The following is a 14,259-nucleotide window of genomic DNA, read 5'->3' on the forward strand; positions in this document are numbered from 1 at the left end:
GCACGGAGTGTGTATCAAAATTAGCAATGATGCCATATACGTTCCAGGCAGCAGGCAACAAGGCTAGTGTGTGTCTGGTGAATTTGGGTGATAGACCAGTAACACTCCAGGCACAGCAGGTTGTGGGTCATGCTATGGAAGCAGCACCAGTGGTAAATCAGAAAATGCCGCCATCTGCTACGGTAAATTTTTTAAAAACATGTACGACAACTCCTGTAAAGAGTTGAACTCTGAGCAAGCGGAAAACCTGGCCACTTTACTGGTTGAGTACCAGGATGTGTTTGCCCAGAGTGATTTCGACTTTGGCTCATTTACCACGATAGAGCACGAGATAGATACGGGTAATGCCCGGCCTGTCAAGGCAAGAATGAGGCGAACACCCCAATGTTTTGTCAATGAGGAAGAAGCTCATTTACAGAAAATGTTAGATGCAGAAATAATTCAGCCATCTGCGTCTGAGTGGGCTTCTGCTCCCGTACTGATTCGTAAACGGGATGGAGGGGTACGGTGGTGTATTGACTATAGAAAGTTGAACGAGGTCACTGTCAAAGACATGTACCCGTTACCACTGATAGATGAGTGTTTAGACACCCTGTCTGGAAATATCTGGTTCTCTAAACTGGATGCTAATTCAGCATATTACCAGATTGGTGTTAAAGCAGAGGACCGGAAAAAGACAGCTTTTGTGACAAAGTATGGCCTTTTTGAGTTCGTACGCATGGGTTTTGGGTTGTGCAACGCTCCGGCAACGTTTGCTCGAGCCATGAACTTGGTTTTGAGAGGGTTAACGTGGAATGTGGCATTAGCATTCTTGGATGATATTTTGGTCATGGGTAAGGACCAGGGGGACCATTTGACTAATTTGCAGTCAGTCTTTAACAGATTTCGCGAATATGGTCTGAAGTTCAAACCCAAGAAATGTGAACTGTTTCAAACAAAGGTGGAATTTCTGGGTAGAGTAATAGGTCCCAACGGGGTAGAGATGGGCACTGGATATGCCGACAGTGTTCGGGAGTGGCCTATTCCCCGGTGCACAAGGGAGGTAGAAAGTTTTTTGGGCTTTGCCAACTACCATCGCAATTTCATAGCCAACTTTGCGGAAATTGCAGTCCCTTTGTACGAGATCACAGGTAAAAAAGCATTAATGTGGGGACCTGCCCAGGAGGCAGCTTGGGTTAAGCTAAAAGATGCACTGGTATCCACTCCGGTGCTAACATTGCCCAACAAAGATGACCCATTCATACTTGATATCGGACAAGGCAATAGGGGCAGAGTTGTCTCAGCTGCAGAACGGCACCGAAAGAACGGTTGCTTATGCCAGCTGTAGCCTCACCTCAGAACAGAAAAAGTACTGTACTACCCGCAAAGAATTGTTGGCGGTTGTAAAGTTTACCCGTCAGTTCCGCCACTATCTGCTGGGTAGGAGGTTCTTGGTGCGAACTGATCACAACAGTTTAACCTGGTTGTTAAACTTTAAGCAACCGCAAGGTCAATTAGCCAGATGGTTAGAGGAACTGGGTCAATATAACATGCAGATTCAACACCGACCCGGTAAACAGCACATGGACGCTGATGCCTTATCACGACTGCCTTTAGCACAACCATGCCCAGAATTTAAGGCAGGTGTCAGACTACAAGACTTGCCTTGTGGGGGCTGCAAGTATTGTGTACGAGCCAATGATAATTGGGGCTAGTTTTTTGACAACGTAGATGATGCAGTACCTTTAGCCACCAGGGTGGATCAACCGACAGTGGTACGGCAGGTGGTTTCCGCTGTGACTGAGAGTGCATTAGTGGTGCAGAGTACTGAGTTCCAGCAGCTGCTCACTGGGGGTATTGAGTTCGACCCCCAGCCCCAGAGTACGGGGCCATTGTGTACACATATAGATGTAGGTGTGGTCCCTAACAAAGTGCTGTCAGTAACTACTACTGAGGACAGTTCGGGTGACAACTCCTTTGTGGGGTACTCGGCTGACCAGATGAAGGAAAAGCAGCGTGAGGATAGGGATTTGAGACAGGTTATCCAATGGTTGGAGACGCAGGCAGTAGCCAGTGAGGCAGAATTGTTTCTGGGCGACCGTGAATCCAAGTGCTATTGGGTTAACTGGGACACGTTTCATTTAGATGAACGTGGGGTCCTGTACAAACGGATTGAGGATGATTCGGGGAGCAGAGAACTGCTAGTTGTACCTCATTCCTTGCGACGGGAGTGGCTCAGGGTAAATCACGATATTCCAGCATCAGGACACCAGGGCGTGGAATGTACCAAATGTAGAATGTGTGCCAGGTATTATTGGTAAGGTATGTCTAGGGCTGTAAAAAACTTTGTGTTTACCTGTGTACAGTGTAACCGTTGTAAGAAGGGTAATAGGAAGGCGAGTTGCCCCATGAAACAGTTTCAGTCTGGGGTCCCTTTGGAGAGGGTACATCTCGATTTCCTGGGACCATTACCCAAGACTGAAAATGGTAATGAGTATGTACTCATGATGGTAGACCAGTTTACAAAGTGGGTAGAGTGCATACCATTGCCATCCCAGACAGCTGAAGTGACAGCAAGGGCAGCTATCAATGAGTTTTTCTCGAGATTTGGTTACCCTTTTGAGATATTCACTGATCAGGGGAGAAATTTTGATTCGGAGCTATTTCAAGAAGTGTGTAAATTGCTCCATATTCATAAAGCCCGAACCACACCTTATCGTCCATCTGCTAATGGACAGGTCGAACGGTACAACCATACACTCATGGATGCCGTTCGATGCTATATTGACAAATCTCAAACCCGGTGGGATGATAAACTGGCTCAGTTGGCAGGGGCTTTGCGCTCTGCGGTGAACCGCCACACAGGTTACACTCCTAATCACCTTATGCTGGGTAGAGGGTCAATCAACCTGCAGATCTCATGTTCAGGCCCCCTGTAGGGAAGCAGCCGGCACATGTTGATGAGTATGTGGCCCAGCTTGAAGAATCCATCAGGGGTGCACATGAACTGGCTAGGGATAAGTTGGGCGAGTCCCAGAAAAGATTGAAAAGGGACTATGACCTGAGAACAGCAGAACACAAGTATTCCAAAGGGGATTATGTGTATGTGTTGGACACGGCTGTTCTTAAAGGGGAAAACAAAAAACTTAGCCCACCATGGAAAGGTCCTGGATTGATAAGGGAATGCATTTCCCCTTATTTGTACAAAGTACAACTCCGTAAAGGAGTGTCAGTGATCAACCATGACCGATTAAAATTGTGTAATGATCGGAGGGTACCACCATGGTTAGATAGGGCAAAAGGGGAGTTACTGGGCCAGAAGAAGGAAACAACAGAACAGGGTAGACAAACTAGGGGAAAAACAAAGAGCCAACAAACTTATTGTTTTTGTATGGGGCCTTACACAGGTGAATTCATGATACAGTGCGACCGGTGTAAAGAATGGTATCATGGTGTGTGTGTGGAGGTAACCCCGGAGGAGGGTAGATTGATGGACTTGTACATTTGTCCCGTGTGTGGAGCAGACTCACCGCAGTGAGTACCGTCAGAGGGTTGGTGAGTACGGTGTGTTCCATGTTGTGCCTCTTAGGACTAGTTGCAATTTCACTTATAGTTGCCCCTCTTCTGTAGTTCCTTTCTCCTTGGTTGTTGTCTCTATGCACTGCTTAATCACGCTTTACTGTGCTTGATTGTTGTGGTTGGTGTGCTCATTGATATGGTGTTTAATTATCTCTATTGTTATTTCTTACTTTTTATTAATTATGGTTGATTTTTTTAAATTAAGTATTGTCATTATATACCAAATGGACTGGTTGGTGAGTATGTAAATAGTTTTTTTAAGGTTATATTGCATGATTTGCTGATTTGCTAATTAAAGTATGTATTTGCTGATTTTCTGTTTATTGGTTCCATGGTGTTGTACTTGCTGGTGTGGGGAGATGAGGTGCACAGATAGGTTCCTGACAGATGACACTTTAACTATTCATTATGGTAGGTTGGCTTGTTCGGGTTAGTATTATTTAGGTCCTTTTGAACTGTTCTTTTCTTTCTCATAGAAAATGAATCACGAGGACAAAACAGTTGTGGGTAGGTGGGGGAGTGACGCTCCCCCCTTGCCTGACGAAGAAACACCAGCAGAGGTGGAGCCACCACCTCAAGAGGAGTCAGCCGAGGTGGACCCATCACCTCAAGGGGAGTCAGCCGAGGTGGGCCCATCACCTCAAGGGGAGCCAGCCGAGGTGGGCCCATCACCTCAAGGGGAGCCAGCCGAGGTGGGCCCATCACCTCAAGGGGAGTCAGCCGAGGTGGGGCTACCACCCCAAGGGGAGCTAGCCGAGGTGGACCCATCACCTCATGAGGAGCTAGCCGAGGTGGACCCATCACCTCATGAGGAGCTAGCCGAGGTGGACCCATCACCTCATGAGGAGCTAGCCGAGGTGGGGCTACCACCCCAAGGGGAGCTAGCCGAGGTGGACCCATCACCTCATGAGGAGCTAGCCGAGGTGGACCCATCACCTCATGAGGAGCTAGCCGAGGTGGACCCATCACCTCATGAGGAGCTAGCCGAGGTGGACCCATCACCTCATGAGGAGCTAGCCGAGGTGGGGCTACCACCCCAAGGGGAGCTAGCCGAGGTGGACCCATCACCTCATGAGGAGCTAGCCGAGGTGGACCCATCACCTCATGAGGAGCTAGCCGAGGTGGGGCTACCACCCCAAGGGGAGCTAGCCGAGGTGGGGCTACCACCCCAAGGGGAGCTAGCCGAGGTGGGGCTACCACCCCAAGGGGAGCTAGCCGAGGTGGACCCATCACCTCATGAGGAGCTAGCCGAGGTGGACCCATCACCTCATGAGGAGCTAGCCGAGGTGGACCCATCACCTCATGAGGAGCTAGCCGAGGTGGGGCTACATCACCCCAAGGGGAGCTAGCCGAGGTGGACCCATCACCTCATGAGGAGCTAGCCGAGGTGGACCCATCACCTCATGAGGAGCTAGCCGAGGTGGACCCATCACCCATGAGGAGCTAGCCGAGGTGGACCCATCACCTCATGAGGAGCTAGCCGAGGTGGGGCTACCACCCCAAGGGGAGCTAGCCGAGGTGGACCCATCACCTCATGAGGAGCTAGCCGAGGTGGACCCATCACCTCATGAGGAGCTAGCCGAGGTGGGGCTACCACCCCAAGGGGAGCTAGCCGAGGTGGGGCTACCACCCCAAGGGGAGCTAGCCGAGGTGGGGCTACCACCCCAAGGGGAGCTAGCCGAGGTGGACCCATCACCTCATGAGGAGCTAGCCGAGGTGGACCCATCACCTCAAGGGGAGCTAGCCGAGGTGGACCCATCACCTCATGAGGAGCTAGCCGAGGTGGACCCATCACCTCATGAGGAGCTAGCCGAGGTGGGGCTACCACCCCAAGGGGAGCTAGCCGAGGTGGACCCATCACCTCATGAGGAGCTAGCCGAGGTGGACCCATCACCTCATGAGGAGCTAGCCGAGGTGGGGCTACCACCCCAAGGGGAGCTAGCCGAGGTGGGGCTACCACCCCAAGGGGAGCTAGCCGAGGTGGACCCATCACCTCAAGGGGAGCTAGCCGAGGTGGACCCATCACCTCATGAGGTGCTAGCCGAGGTGGGGCTACCACCCCAAGGGGAGCTAGCCGAGGTGGCTAGCCGAGGTGGACCCATCACCTCATGAGGAGCTAGCCGAGGTGGACCCATCACCTCAAGGGGAGCTAGCCGAGGTGGACCCATCACCTCATGAGGAGCTAGCCGAGGTGGACCCATCACCTCATGAGGAGCTAGCCGAGGTGGGGCTACCACCCCAAGGGGAGCTAGCCGAGGTGGACCCATCACCTCATGAGGAGCTAGCCGAGGTGGACCCATCACCTCATGAGGAGCTAGCCGAGGTGGGGCTACCACCCCAAGGGGAGCTAGCCGAGGTGGGGCTACCACCCCAAGGGGAGCTAGCCGAGGTGGGGCTACCACCCCAAGGGGAGCTAGCCGAGGTGGACCCATCACCTCATGAGGAGCTAGCCGAGGTGGACCCATCACCTCAAGGGGAGCTAGCCGAGGTGGACCCATCACCTCATGAGGAGCTAGCCGAGGTGGGGCTACCACCCCAAGGGGAGCTAGCCGAGGTGGACCCATCACCTCATGAGGAGCTAGCCGAGGTGGACCCATCACCTCATGAGGAGCTAGCCGAGGTGGGGCTACCACCCCAAGGGGAGCTAGCCGAGGTGGACCCATCACCTCATGAGGAGCTAGCCGAGGTGGGGCTACCACCCCAAGGGGAGCTAGCCGAGGTGGACCCATCACCTCATGAGGAGCTAGCCGAGGTGGGGCTACCACCCCAAGGGGAGCTAGCCGAGGTGGACCCATCACCTCATGAGGAGCTAGCCGAGGTGGGGCTACCACCCCAAGGGGAGCTAGCCGAGGTGGGGCTACCACCCCAAGGGGAGCTAGCCGAGGTGGGGCTACCACCCCAAGGGGAGCTAGCCGAGGTGGACCCATCACCTCATGAGGAGCTAGCCGAGGTGGACCCATCACCTCAAGGGGAGCTAGCCGAGGTGGACCCATCACCTCATGAGGAGCTAGCCGAGGTGGACCCATCACCTCATGAGGAGCTAGCCGAGGTGGGTCTACCACCCCAAGGGGAGCTAGCCGAGGTGGGGCTACCACCCCAAGGGGAGCTAGCCGAGGTGGACCCATCACCTCATGAGGAGCTAGCCGAGGTGGACCCATCACCTCAAGGGGAGCCAGCCGAGGTGGGGCTACCACCCCAAGGGGAGCTAGCCGAGGTGGACCCATCACCTCATGAGGAGCTAGCCGAGGTGGACCCATCACCTCAAGGGGAGCCAGCCGAGGTGGGGCTACCACCCCAAGAGGAGCTAGCCGAGGTGGACCCATCACCTCATGAGGAGCTAGCCGAGGTGGACCCATCACCTCAAGGGGAGCCAGCCGAGGTGGGCCCATCACCTCAAGGGGAGCCAGCCGAGGTGGACCCATCACCTCATGAGGAGCTAGCCGAGGTGGGGCTACCACCCCAAGGGGAGCTAGCCGAGGTGGACCCATCACCTCATGAGGAGCTAGCCGAGGTGGGGCTACCACCCCAAGGGGAGCTAGCCGAGGTGGACCCATCACCTCATGAGGAGCTAGCCGAGGTGGGGCTACCACCCCAAGGGGAGCTAGCCGAGGTGGGGCTACCACCCCAAGGGGAGCTAGCCGAGGTGGGGCTACCACCCCAAGGGGAGCTAGCCGAGGTGGACCCATCACCTCATGAGGAGCTAGCCGAGGTGGACCCATCACCTCAAGGGGAGCTAGCCGAGGTGGACCCATCACCTCATGAGGAGCTAGCCGAGGTGGACCCATCACCTCATGAGGAGCTAGCCGAGGTGGGTCTACCACCCCAAGGGGAGCTAGCCGAGGTGGGGCTACCACCCCAAGGGGAGCTAGCCGAGGTGGACCCATCACCTCATGAGGAGCTAGCCGAGGTGGACCCATCACCTCAAGGGGAGCCAGCCGAGGTGGGGCTACCACCCCAAGGGGAGCTAGCCGAGGTGGACCCATCACCTCATGAGGAGCTAGCCGAGGTGGACCCATCACCTCAAGGGGAGCCAGCCGAGGTGGGGCTACCACCCCAAGAGGAGCTAGCCGAGGTGGACCCATCACCTCATGAGGAGCTAGCCGAGGTGGACCCATCACCTCAAGGGGAGCCAGCCGAGGTGGGCCCATCACCTCAAGGGGAGCCAGCCGAGGTGGACCCATCACCTCATGAGGAGCTAGCCAAGGTGGACCCATCACCTCAAGGGGAGCCAGCCGAGGTGGGGCTACCACCCCAAGAGGAGCTAGCCGAGGTGGACCCATCACCTCAAGGGGAGTCAGCCGAGGTGGGCCCATCACCTCAAGGGGAGCCAGCCGAGGTGGGGCTACCACCCCAAGAGGAGCTAGCCGAGGTGGGCCCATCACCTCAAGAGGAGCTAGCCGAGGTGGGCCCATCACCTCAAGGGGAGCCAGCCGAGGTGGGGCCATCACCTCAAGGGGAGCCAGCCGAGGTGGGCCCATCACCTCAAGGGGAGCTAGCCGAGGTGGGCCCATCACCTCAAGGGGAGCCAGCCGAGGTGGACCCATCACCTCAAGGGGAGCCAGCCGAGGTGGGCCCATCACCTCAAGGGGAGCCAGCCGAGGTGGACCCATCACCTCAAGGGGAGTCAGCCGAGGTGGACCCATCACCTCAAGGGGAGCTAGCCGAGGTGGACCCATCACCTCAAGGGGAGCCAGCCGAGGTGGGGCTACCACCCCAAGAGGAGCTAGCCGAGGTGGACCCATCACCTCATGAGGAGTCCGTCGAGGTGGGTGTGTCGCCTTGGGAAGAGGACCGGGGGGAGGTAGGTGTGTCTCCACTGGCGGCGGCGGGGTCGTCACTCCAATCGGAGGATTCCTTGCCCGATATCCCCCCTTTCTGTTTTCCCACGCTCATACACTTAAAGGAGGGCTCTCCTCCTCCAGGATTCTTACCCCGGGGGAGAGGACGGGGAATCTTGGGGGCATGGGAAAGGGGAAAATTGCCTACATTCGGGTTTCTCATTTCCCGTCCGGGACTGTCCACACCTGGTCAGTCCAGGTTTCCACTGGGAGTGGCCTTAACCCGGCCTCCGCCGGGGTTGGGCTTGCCCAGATCTCCGTCAGGTCTGTGTTCCCCCCGATCCACCTCACCGGAATTGACCGAGTCGGTTTCGCCCAAGGATGCTGGGCTTACGCCCGGACCGGTTAACCTTGGGGCTGTGGGACATGCACCCGTAAATTACGGGCGCATGCTCTGTCAGTACACATCCCGGGAATCTTGGGGGCAGCAAATCCACGTACCCCAAACCTGGCTACCATTCGGTGGGCGGCAGTGAGAGACCTGGCAAGGAGGGTCTGCGGACCGTCGGGTACTCCGCGTCAGTTGGCTAGTAGACTGGGACCATTGATCCCGAGTATGGTGGGCCCGTCAGAGGTGGACGTGCCCGCACTACAACAGATGGCCCGTTTTCTAAACGAGCCATCTCAGCAGTTTACTCTACATCCAGTTTTGAGCATGGCTGCGCTCATACACTGGAGAGCGTTGTTACATGCGGTGGCGTTGTTGTCCCTGGAGGACCGTCGTTGGTTTTTGGGATGGTCGGCTCAGGGTTTAGATATTCCTCGGAAGTGTATTCCGGCGGGGGCAGAGATTCCTCACGACGACGCCCCGGGAAGGTTGGTAATAACGGGGAGTGGGGAGTCTCCGTCGGCGGAAGGGGACGCTAGGGTGGTCTCAGTTGGGGCAGAGCCCGGTGAGAGCTGGGCGGCTTCTCCTGGGCCAGTATTCAAGGGGAGGGATCAGCTACAAGGGGTGGATGCCCATTTTCATCCAAAGTCTTGTGCCCGGGTAATGAAGCTGGGCACAGATCCCAGTTTGGAGAAAGTGGTACAGCACCAATATCCACACCGTATTCCCTGCCCCGTTATTGATGTGATAGGGGGGATGTCAGTGTACATCGAGCCAAGTCACTTTCCACCTACGGTGGAATGTTACCCGGCCTGGAAAGTGGTAGTAGGGATCCATCCCCGGTTCGCAACCACGGTCCAAGACGCGGATAGGGGATGGGTGGAGAAGATGGCCACTAAGAATGGGGTGGCTGTCTTCGTTGGGTTAGATCATTCAGCCGACGTGGGGATGTGGAGGGCCCAGGAGTTGTTGATGAAAGCACTCCTGGAGGCCAGCAAGCCGTCCACGCCTGTAGTGGCGAGTTTTGTTGGGGGGAATTGGAGTTGTGGCCCTCTCGCGGCTGGTATCCTTCTTCTCCAGGAGAGGTGCCCCCCAACCCAAAAAATTCACTTAACCTCTTTCGACGGGGGGTGTCAAGCAGTTAAGGATGCCTGTAGGTTGTTCCCGGAGGCCTATTTTGGGGTCTCCGGGAAGGTGTTTGCAATGGACGGGGAACAACGCCAGGCAGTGGTGCTTATCCCCGTCGATCGTCTTCTATTGGAGACAAATGCTCCTCATATCGGACTGAGGGGCCAAGGTCCTAGCGGCCCGAGTTACCTCAGAGAGGTGGCAGCCGAGGTGGCCAGGGTTCGAAACACATCCCTGGAGGCAGTACTACAAAGCACTGTTTCCAACTCCCGGCGGTTGTACGGGCTGGCTAACCGGTAAACAAAAAAAAAACTAAAAAAAAGGGGGTGATTATTAAACCAGTAGGTTATATGGGTTGTCAGTACGGAACGGGTTGGTACCCGGCATTAGCTGGGAACAACCTTCCATATCATAGAGATATGTACTGTATTTAAAATATTGAACATAATTATTTCCATATGGTGGGGGATTTTCACTGGTGGTATATTTCAATTATGGTCTGCTAGACAAGAGAATTAGGGCTAAATTCAAATAACTGTATGATATGTCTAATTTTAATGTTTTATTTCAGGTCTAACAATATTATCCAGTTAAATGTATTTCAGGTGAATGGTTGGTGTTCAGCATCCACTTGGGGAACAGTTAATTGGGTATGGGAGACCTGTTGGTAAGCAATAATAGAAGATGTCCCAGGAAGGTGGGTTGGATTTTGGGTAATTGGGAACAGACCTGATTTTTAAGGGGTCTTTTCTCAGGTAAGTATGTAATACTGAGAAGATAAAAACAGGACATAAAATTATATTTTTCCTGGATGATGCGGACTTTTTCCATCTTTTGTGAGGGGGAGGGAAGGTATCTGCCATGAAAAATCCTGTTTTATCTTGTTTTCCTTAGGGAGAGGGTCCCAAATTATTTTGTGGGGGAATAATAGTTAATTTTCAATTAACTATTGCTAAGTTGAGGGATAATTATTTGAATTAAGACTCTTTTTTAGTAAGGATGTAATTAGGAGGCCAACATCATATAGGGCAAAATATGATGGACCAGTTTTTTGTTAGGTTTGTGTAATATAATGTAATATAGTTGCCTTGATTGACATTTGCAAAAAGGGCTGAGTTGGAATTTATTTAACTGTTAACTTTTAAGTGTTTAAGTGTTTAACTTTTAAGTGTTCAACTTTAAGTGTTATTCAAGGAGTAGTTCTTGGTGTTTCATTATTAATATTCCTGGATGTGACTTTAACTGTGCTTAATGCATAATTTGAATATTCATGGATTTGACTTTAACTATGCTCAATGGATAATATTCGTGGATATAACTTTAATGGCTTTTCTGGATGCCACCGCCAGATAAGTCAGTATCTGTTTACAAATATGATATGACTGTTTCTTTTGGGGGGTAATCTTAACCTATAACAACAGGAAACCCTGGATGTTTCCAAAGAACCTGTTTATTCATGGATGGTCGTTGAATCCTGGCCCGGATGAGTCCGAGCCAGTAACCTGCTGGTGAAGTGTTTGATGTTCCCTGGAAATTCGGGAGGTGATCTTCTCTTCTATAAAATCGGGGAGAGTGTGGTGACTCGCGACCAGTCGACGACCGGATGTCAAAGTTGGAACTGGTCCGCCGCCTGACACCCCTGGAGACAAATAATCTACTGGTGCCTTACCATGTAGGGAGTGGCGGGAAAAAGGGACCCACCCATTGGACGAGGAGCGTCACATGGGCACAAAATGACAGCAGACGATTCTGGAAGGCGAAGCCCCCAGGCTTGCGACTGAAACCGAGATAGAGGCCAGATAGATAGATAGATAACAATTTAACGTGTCCATATACCACTAGGGTTTCGAACACGCCCATCCAGAGTCCGACCTCCGATAAGATCGGTGGCCTGACTCGGGATGAGGGGAGGATAGAGTTGAAAATGGGCAGAATTTTGAAAATAGCTATTAGTAAAAAAGTTAATAGAATTAAAAAAATAAAAATAAATAAAGTTACAAGCCAAAAATAAAAAGAATTGACTGCTCGGCCGAATATTTATATAATTTGGAGCATTTTGGATGGACAGTCCAAAAATAAATAAGAGAAAGAAGAGAGGATCGGACTATTTAATAATATTTAAAAAAAGAGAATAATTTCGACATATAATTTTGAACGGAGGTCTAAAAGTTTAAAATCCGATCTAAATGGTCCGGTCCGGGTGGGTGGGTGGGGGGGTGGGGGGCGTGTGAATTTAAGGTGGGCGGAATTTGGAATACGAATTTAGTAGTTAGGTCAAAGACCTAAAGCCAAAATGAGCTCATTCATACAACTCATGTCTGGACAAACATTTAAGTCCAAAGAACAAAATTAGACTGCTCGACCGAAAGGGTTTTAAAGTGATTTGAGCAATTTAGACGGGCTGCCAAAATAAAGTGCGTCGGTCTGTTTACCAAAATCCCTGCCCCGGGCGGTCGCGGAAGGCCGGGCCTTGGCTGGCTGGTCACTACTCGGTGGGGTGACGGCCTTCCGCTTCGCAGCAGCGCCATCCATAGGGGTCTTGGCGGAGCCCCCCGGGGGTGGGGGACTCGACGCCGACCGCCTCGAAGGGGTTGGAACGGGAGACGCACGCCGTGGAGTTTCGCAGATAGCTGTGTCCAACAGCGGCGTCGACTGGTCCGCTGGCTCAGTCTGTTCAGAGGTATCTGCGTCGGCTGGCACTGGTTGATCGGGTCCCAGCTGTTGGGGCGGCGATGCAGACAGGACCGCCGCTGGCGGTTGAGCCGCCAGTTTAGGTCCCCCCTGAGCCGTCCCTGGTGCAGGTTTCCTCTTCCTCCTTCCTCTTCCCTTCCTCTTCATCGTGTTCGTTACCGCGTCGCCATACACCAAAGTCACGGTTGCCCGTGAGCCAATGTAAGCGACGCGGTACTCTAACAAAGAGCCGTAGCTTGCAATAAGTCCCCCCAGGTGGGGGGGCAACTCAAGAGAGCAGAGCGACACGTCTTTCCTCATCGAAGGGATAGCTCGGAGTGATAGAGGCCAGAAGCAGACTACATACAGATAATCAGATAAATCGTAAGTAACCGTTAATTATAATCTAAATACTCGGGAAAATCACTAAAGCGGCAAAGGCGACTAATCAAGCGTATACGTTTGACGATATCCGTTCATAGCGAACACACACGACTTTTTTAAAAGTGCATTTGAGCTTGTATTTCACATTTGTACATGATGTTATAAAATGGTAACCAGATAATGTAACTTTAAAGAACTTACTTATTTGGAAATGTATACGCTTTAGCCCAGTCCAAGTCATTCTCCAGTTATGCTAACTTTAGCGAGTCTTCGGAACAGACTGTGATGTGTAGTGTGCCGAGTCTGGATAGCCCGAGCATGTTGTAGCTCTAGCTGAATCTTTTGACAATGCGCCTGCTCCGCAGAAGGCATGTTAGATCTATCATTATTATTAGCATCTTCATGCACTTTAGGTTGATCACGTTGATGGCCGGTCGCAAAATACGAATAAAGCGTTTTCTGAGCATCCGACATTTTAACTAGCGTACCACTTAATGTGTATTGCAAGCGGCGAACGTCACTAAAATATGTGTCGTCATGTTGTATTCGATGATGTCAGAGTGAGACAGTCTACTCTACGTGCATGTGTGTGAACTTGACAATGTGCCATTATTCTACAATTTGGCTCTCCTTTTCTCTCGCGCGCACGGTTTTCCGTTGTTTTTTTAAAGATTTTTTTTTTTTGGAAAAATTATGTGGACGCCACTGCGTACTTGCGTACAGGCAGGTACACGCCTGGAAGTAATATAGCTTCACCTATGACGTTTACTTCCAAGGACCGGCCTCGGTGACGTCGTGGTTAGGCCATCGGTCTCAAGGCTGGTAGGTACTGGGTTAGGATCCCAGTCAAGGCATGAGATTTTTAATCCAGATACCGACTACAAACCCTGAGTGAGTGCGCCGCAATGCTCAGTGGGTAACATGGGCGTACGACCCGGGGGGGGGGGGGGGGGGGGGGGGGGGCAAAATTCGGGCAAAACAGTGGGAAAACAGTGGGGAAAATTCGGGCAGTTTTTATCTGGGTAAAATTTCGGGCAAATCAACCCCTCCAGCCCATACGCTCATGGTGGGTAAGGTGTAAACCACTTGCACCGACCAGTGATCCATAACTGGTTCAACAAAGGCCATGGTTCATACTATCCTGCCTGTGGGAAGCGCAAATAAAAGATCCCTTGCTGCCTGTCGTAAAAGAGTAGCCTATGTGGCGACAGCGGGTTTCCTCTAAAAACAGTGTCAGAATGACCATATGTTTGACGTCCAATAGCCGATGATAAGATTTAAAAAAATCAATGTGCTCTAGTGGCGTCGTTAAATAAAACAAACTTTACTTTTTACTTTTGTTTTTACAAAATA

General features: G+C 52.4%; 3 protein-coding genes across 3 annotated transcripts; 2 read left to right on the top strand and 1 right to left on the bottom strand.

Annotated features, from left to right (window-relative positions):
- Positions 1-5,123: 5,123 nt before the first annotated feature.
- On the bottom strand, positions 5,124-5,589 carry LOC121372988 (transcription elongation factor SPT5-like). The gene is made up of 3 exons (XM_041499427.1): positions 5,585-5,589; positions 5,465-5,529; positions 5,124-5,254 (listed from the first exon to the last, which is right to left on the bottom strand). Exons 1-3 carry the CDS (start codon positions 5,587-5,589, stop codon positions 5,124-5,126), a joined length of 201 nt encoding a protein of 66 aa, XP_041355361.1.
- Positions 5,588-8,872, top strand: LOC121372989 (basic proline-rich protein-like). The gene is made up of 2 exons (XM_041499428.1): positions 5,588-5,592; positions 5,638-8,872. The coding sequence occupies exons 1-2, from the start codon at positions 5,588-5,590 to the stop codon at positions 8,870-8,872; spliced, it is 3,240 nt and encodes a 1,079-aa protein (XP_041355362.1).
- Positions 8,873-8,952: 80 nt separating this feature from the next.
- On the top strand, positions 8,953-10,152 carry LOC121372990. The gene has a single exon (XM_041499429.1). It carries the CDS (start codon positions 8,953-8,955, stop codon positions 10,150-10,152), a length of 1,200 nt encoding a protein of 399 aa, XP_041355363.1.
- The last annotated feature ends 4,107 nt before the right edge of the window (positions 10,153-14,259 follow it).

Source organism: Gigantopelta aegis, chromosome 5 (assembly GCF_016097555.1).
Source record: "Gigantopelta aegis isolate Gae_Host chromosome 5, Gae_host_genome, whole genome shotgun sequence".
NCBI lineage: Eukaryota > Metazoa > Mollusca > Gastropoda > Neomphalida > Peltospiridae > Gigantopelta > Gigantopelta aegis.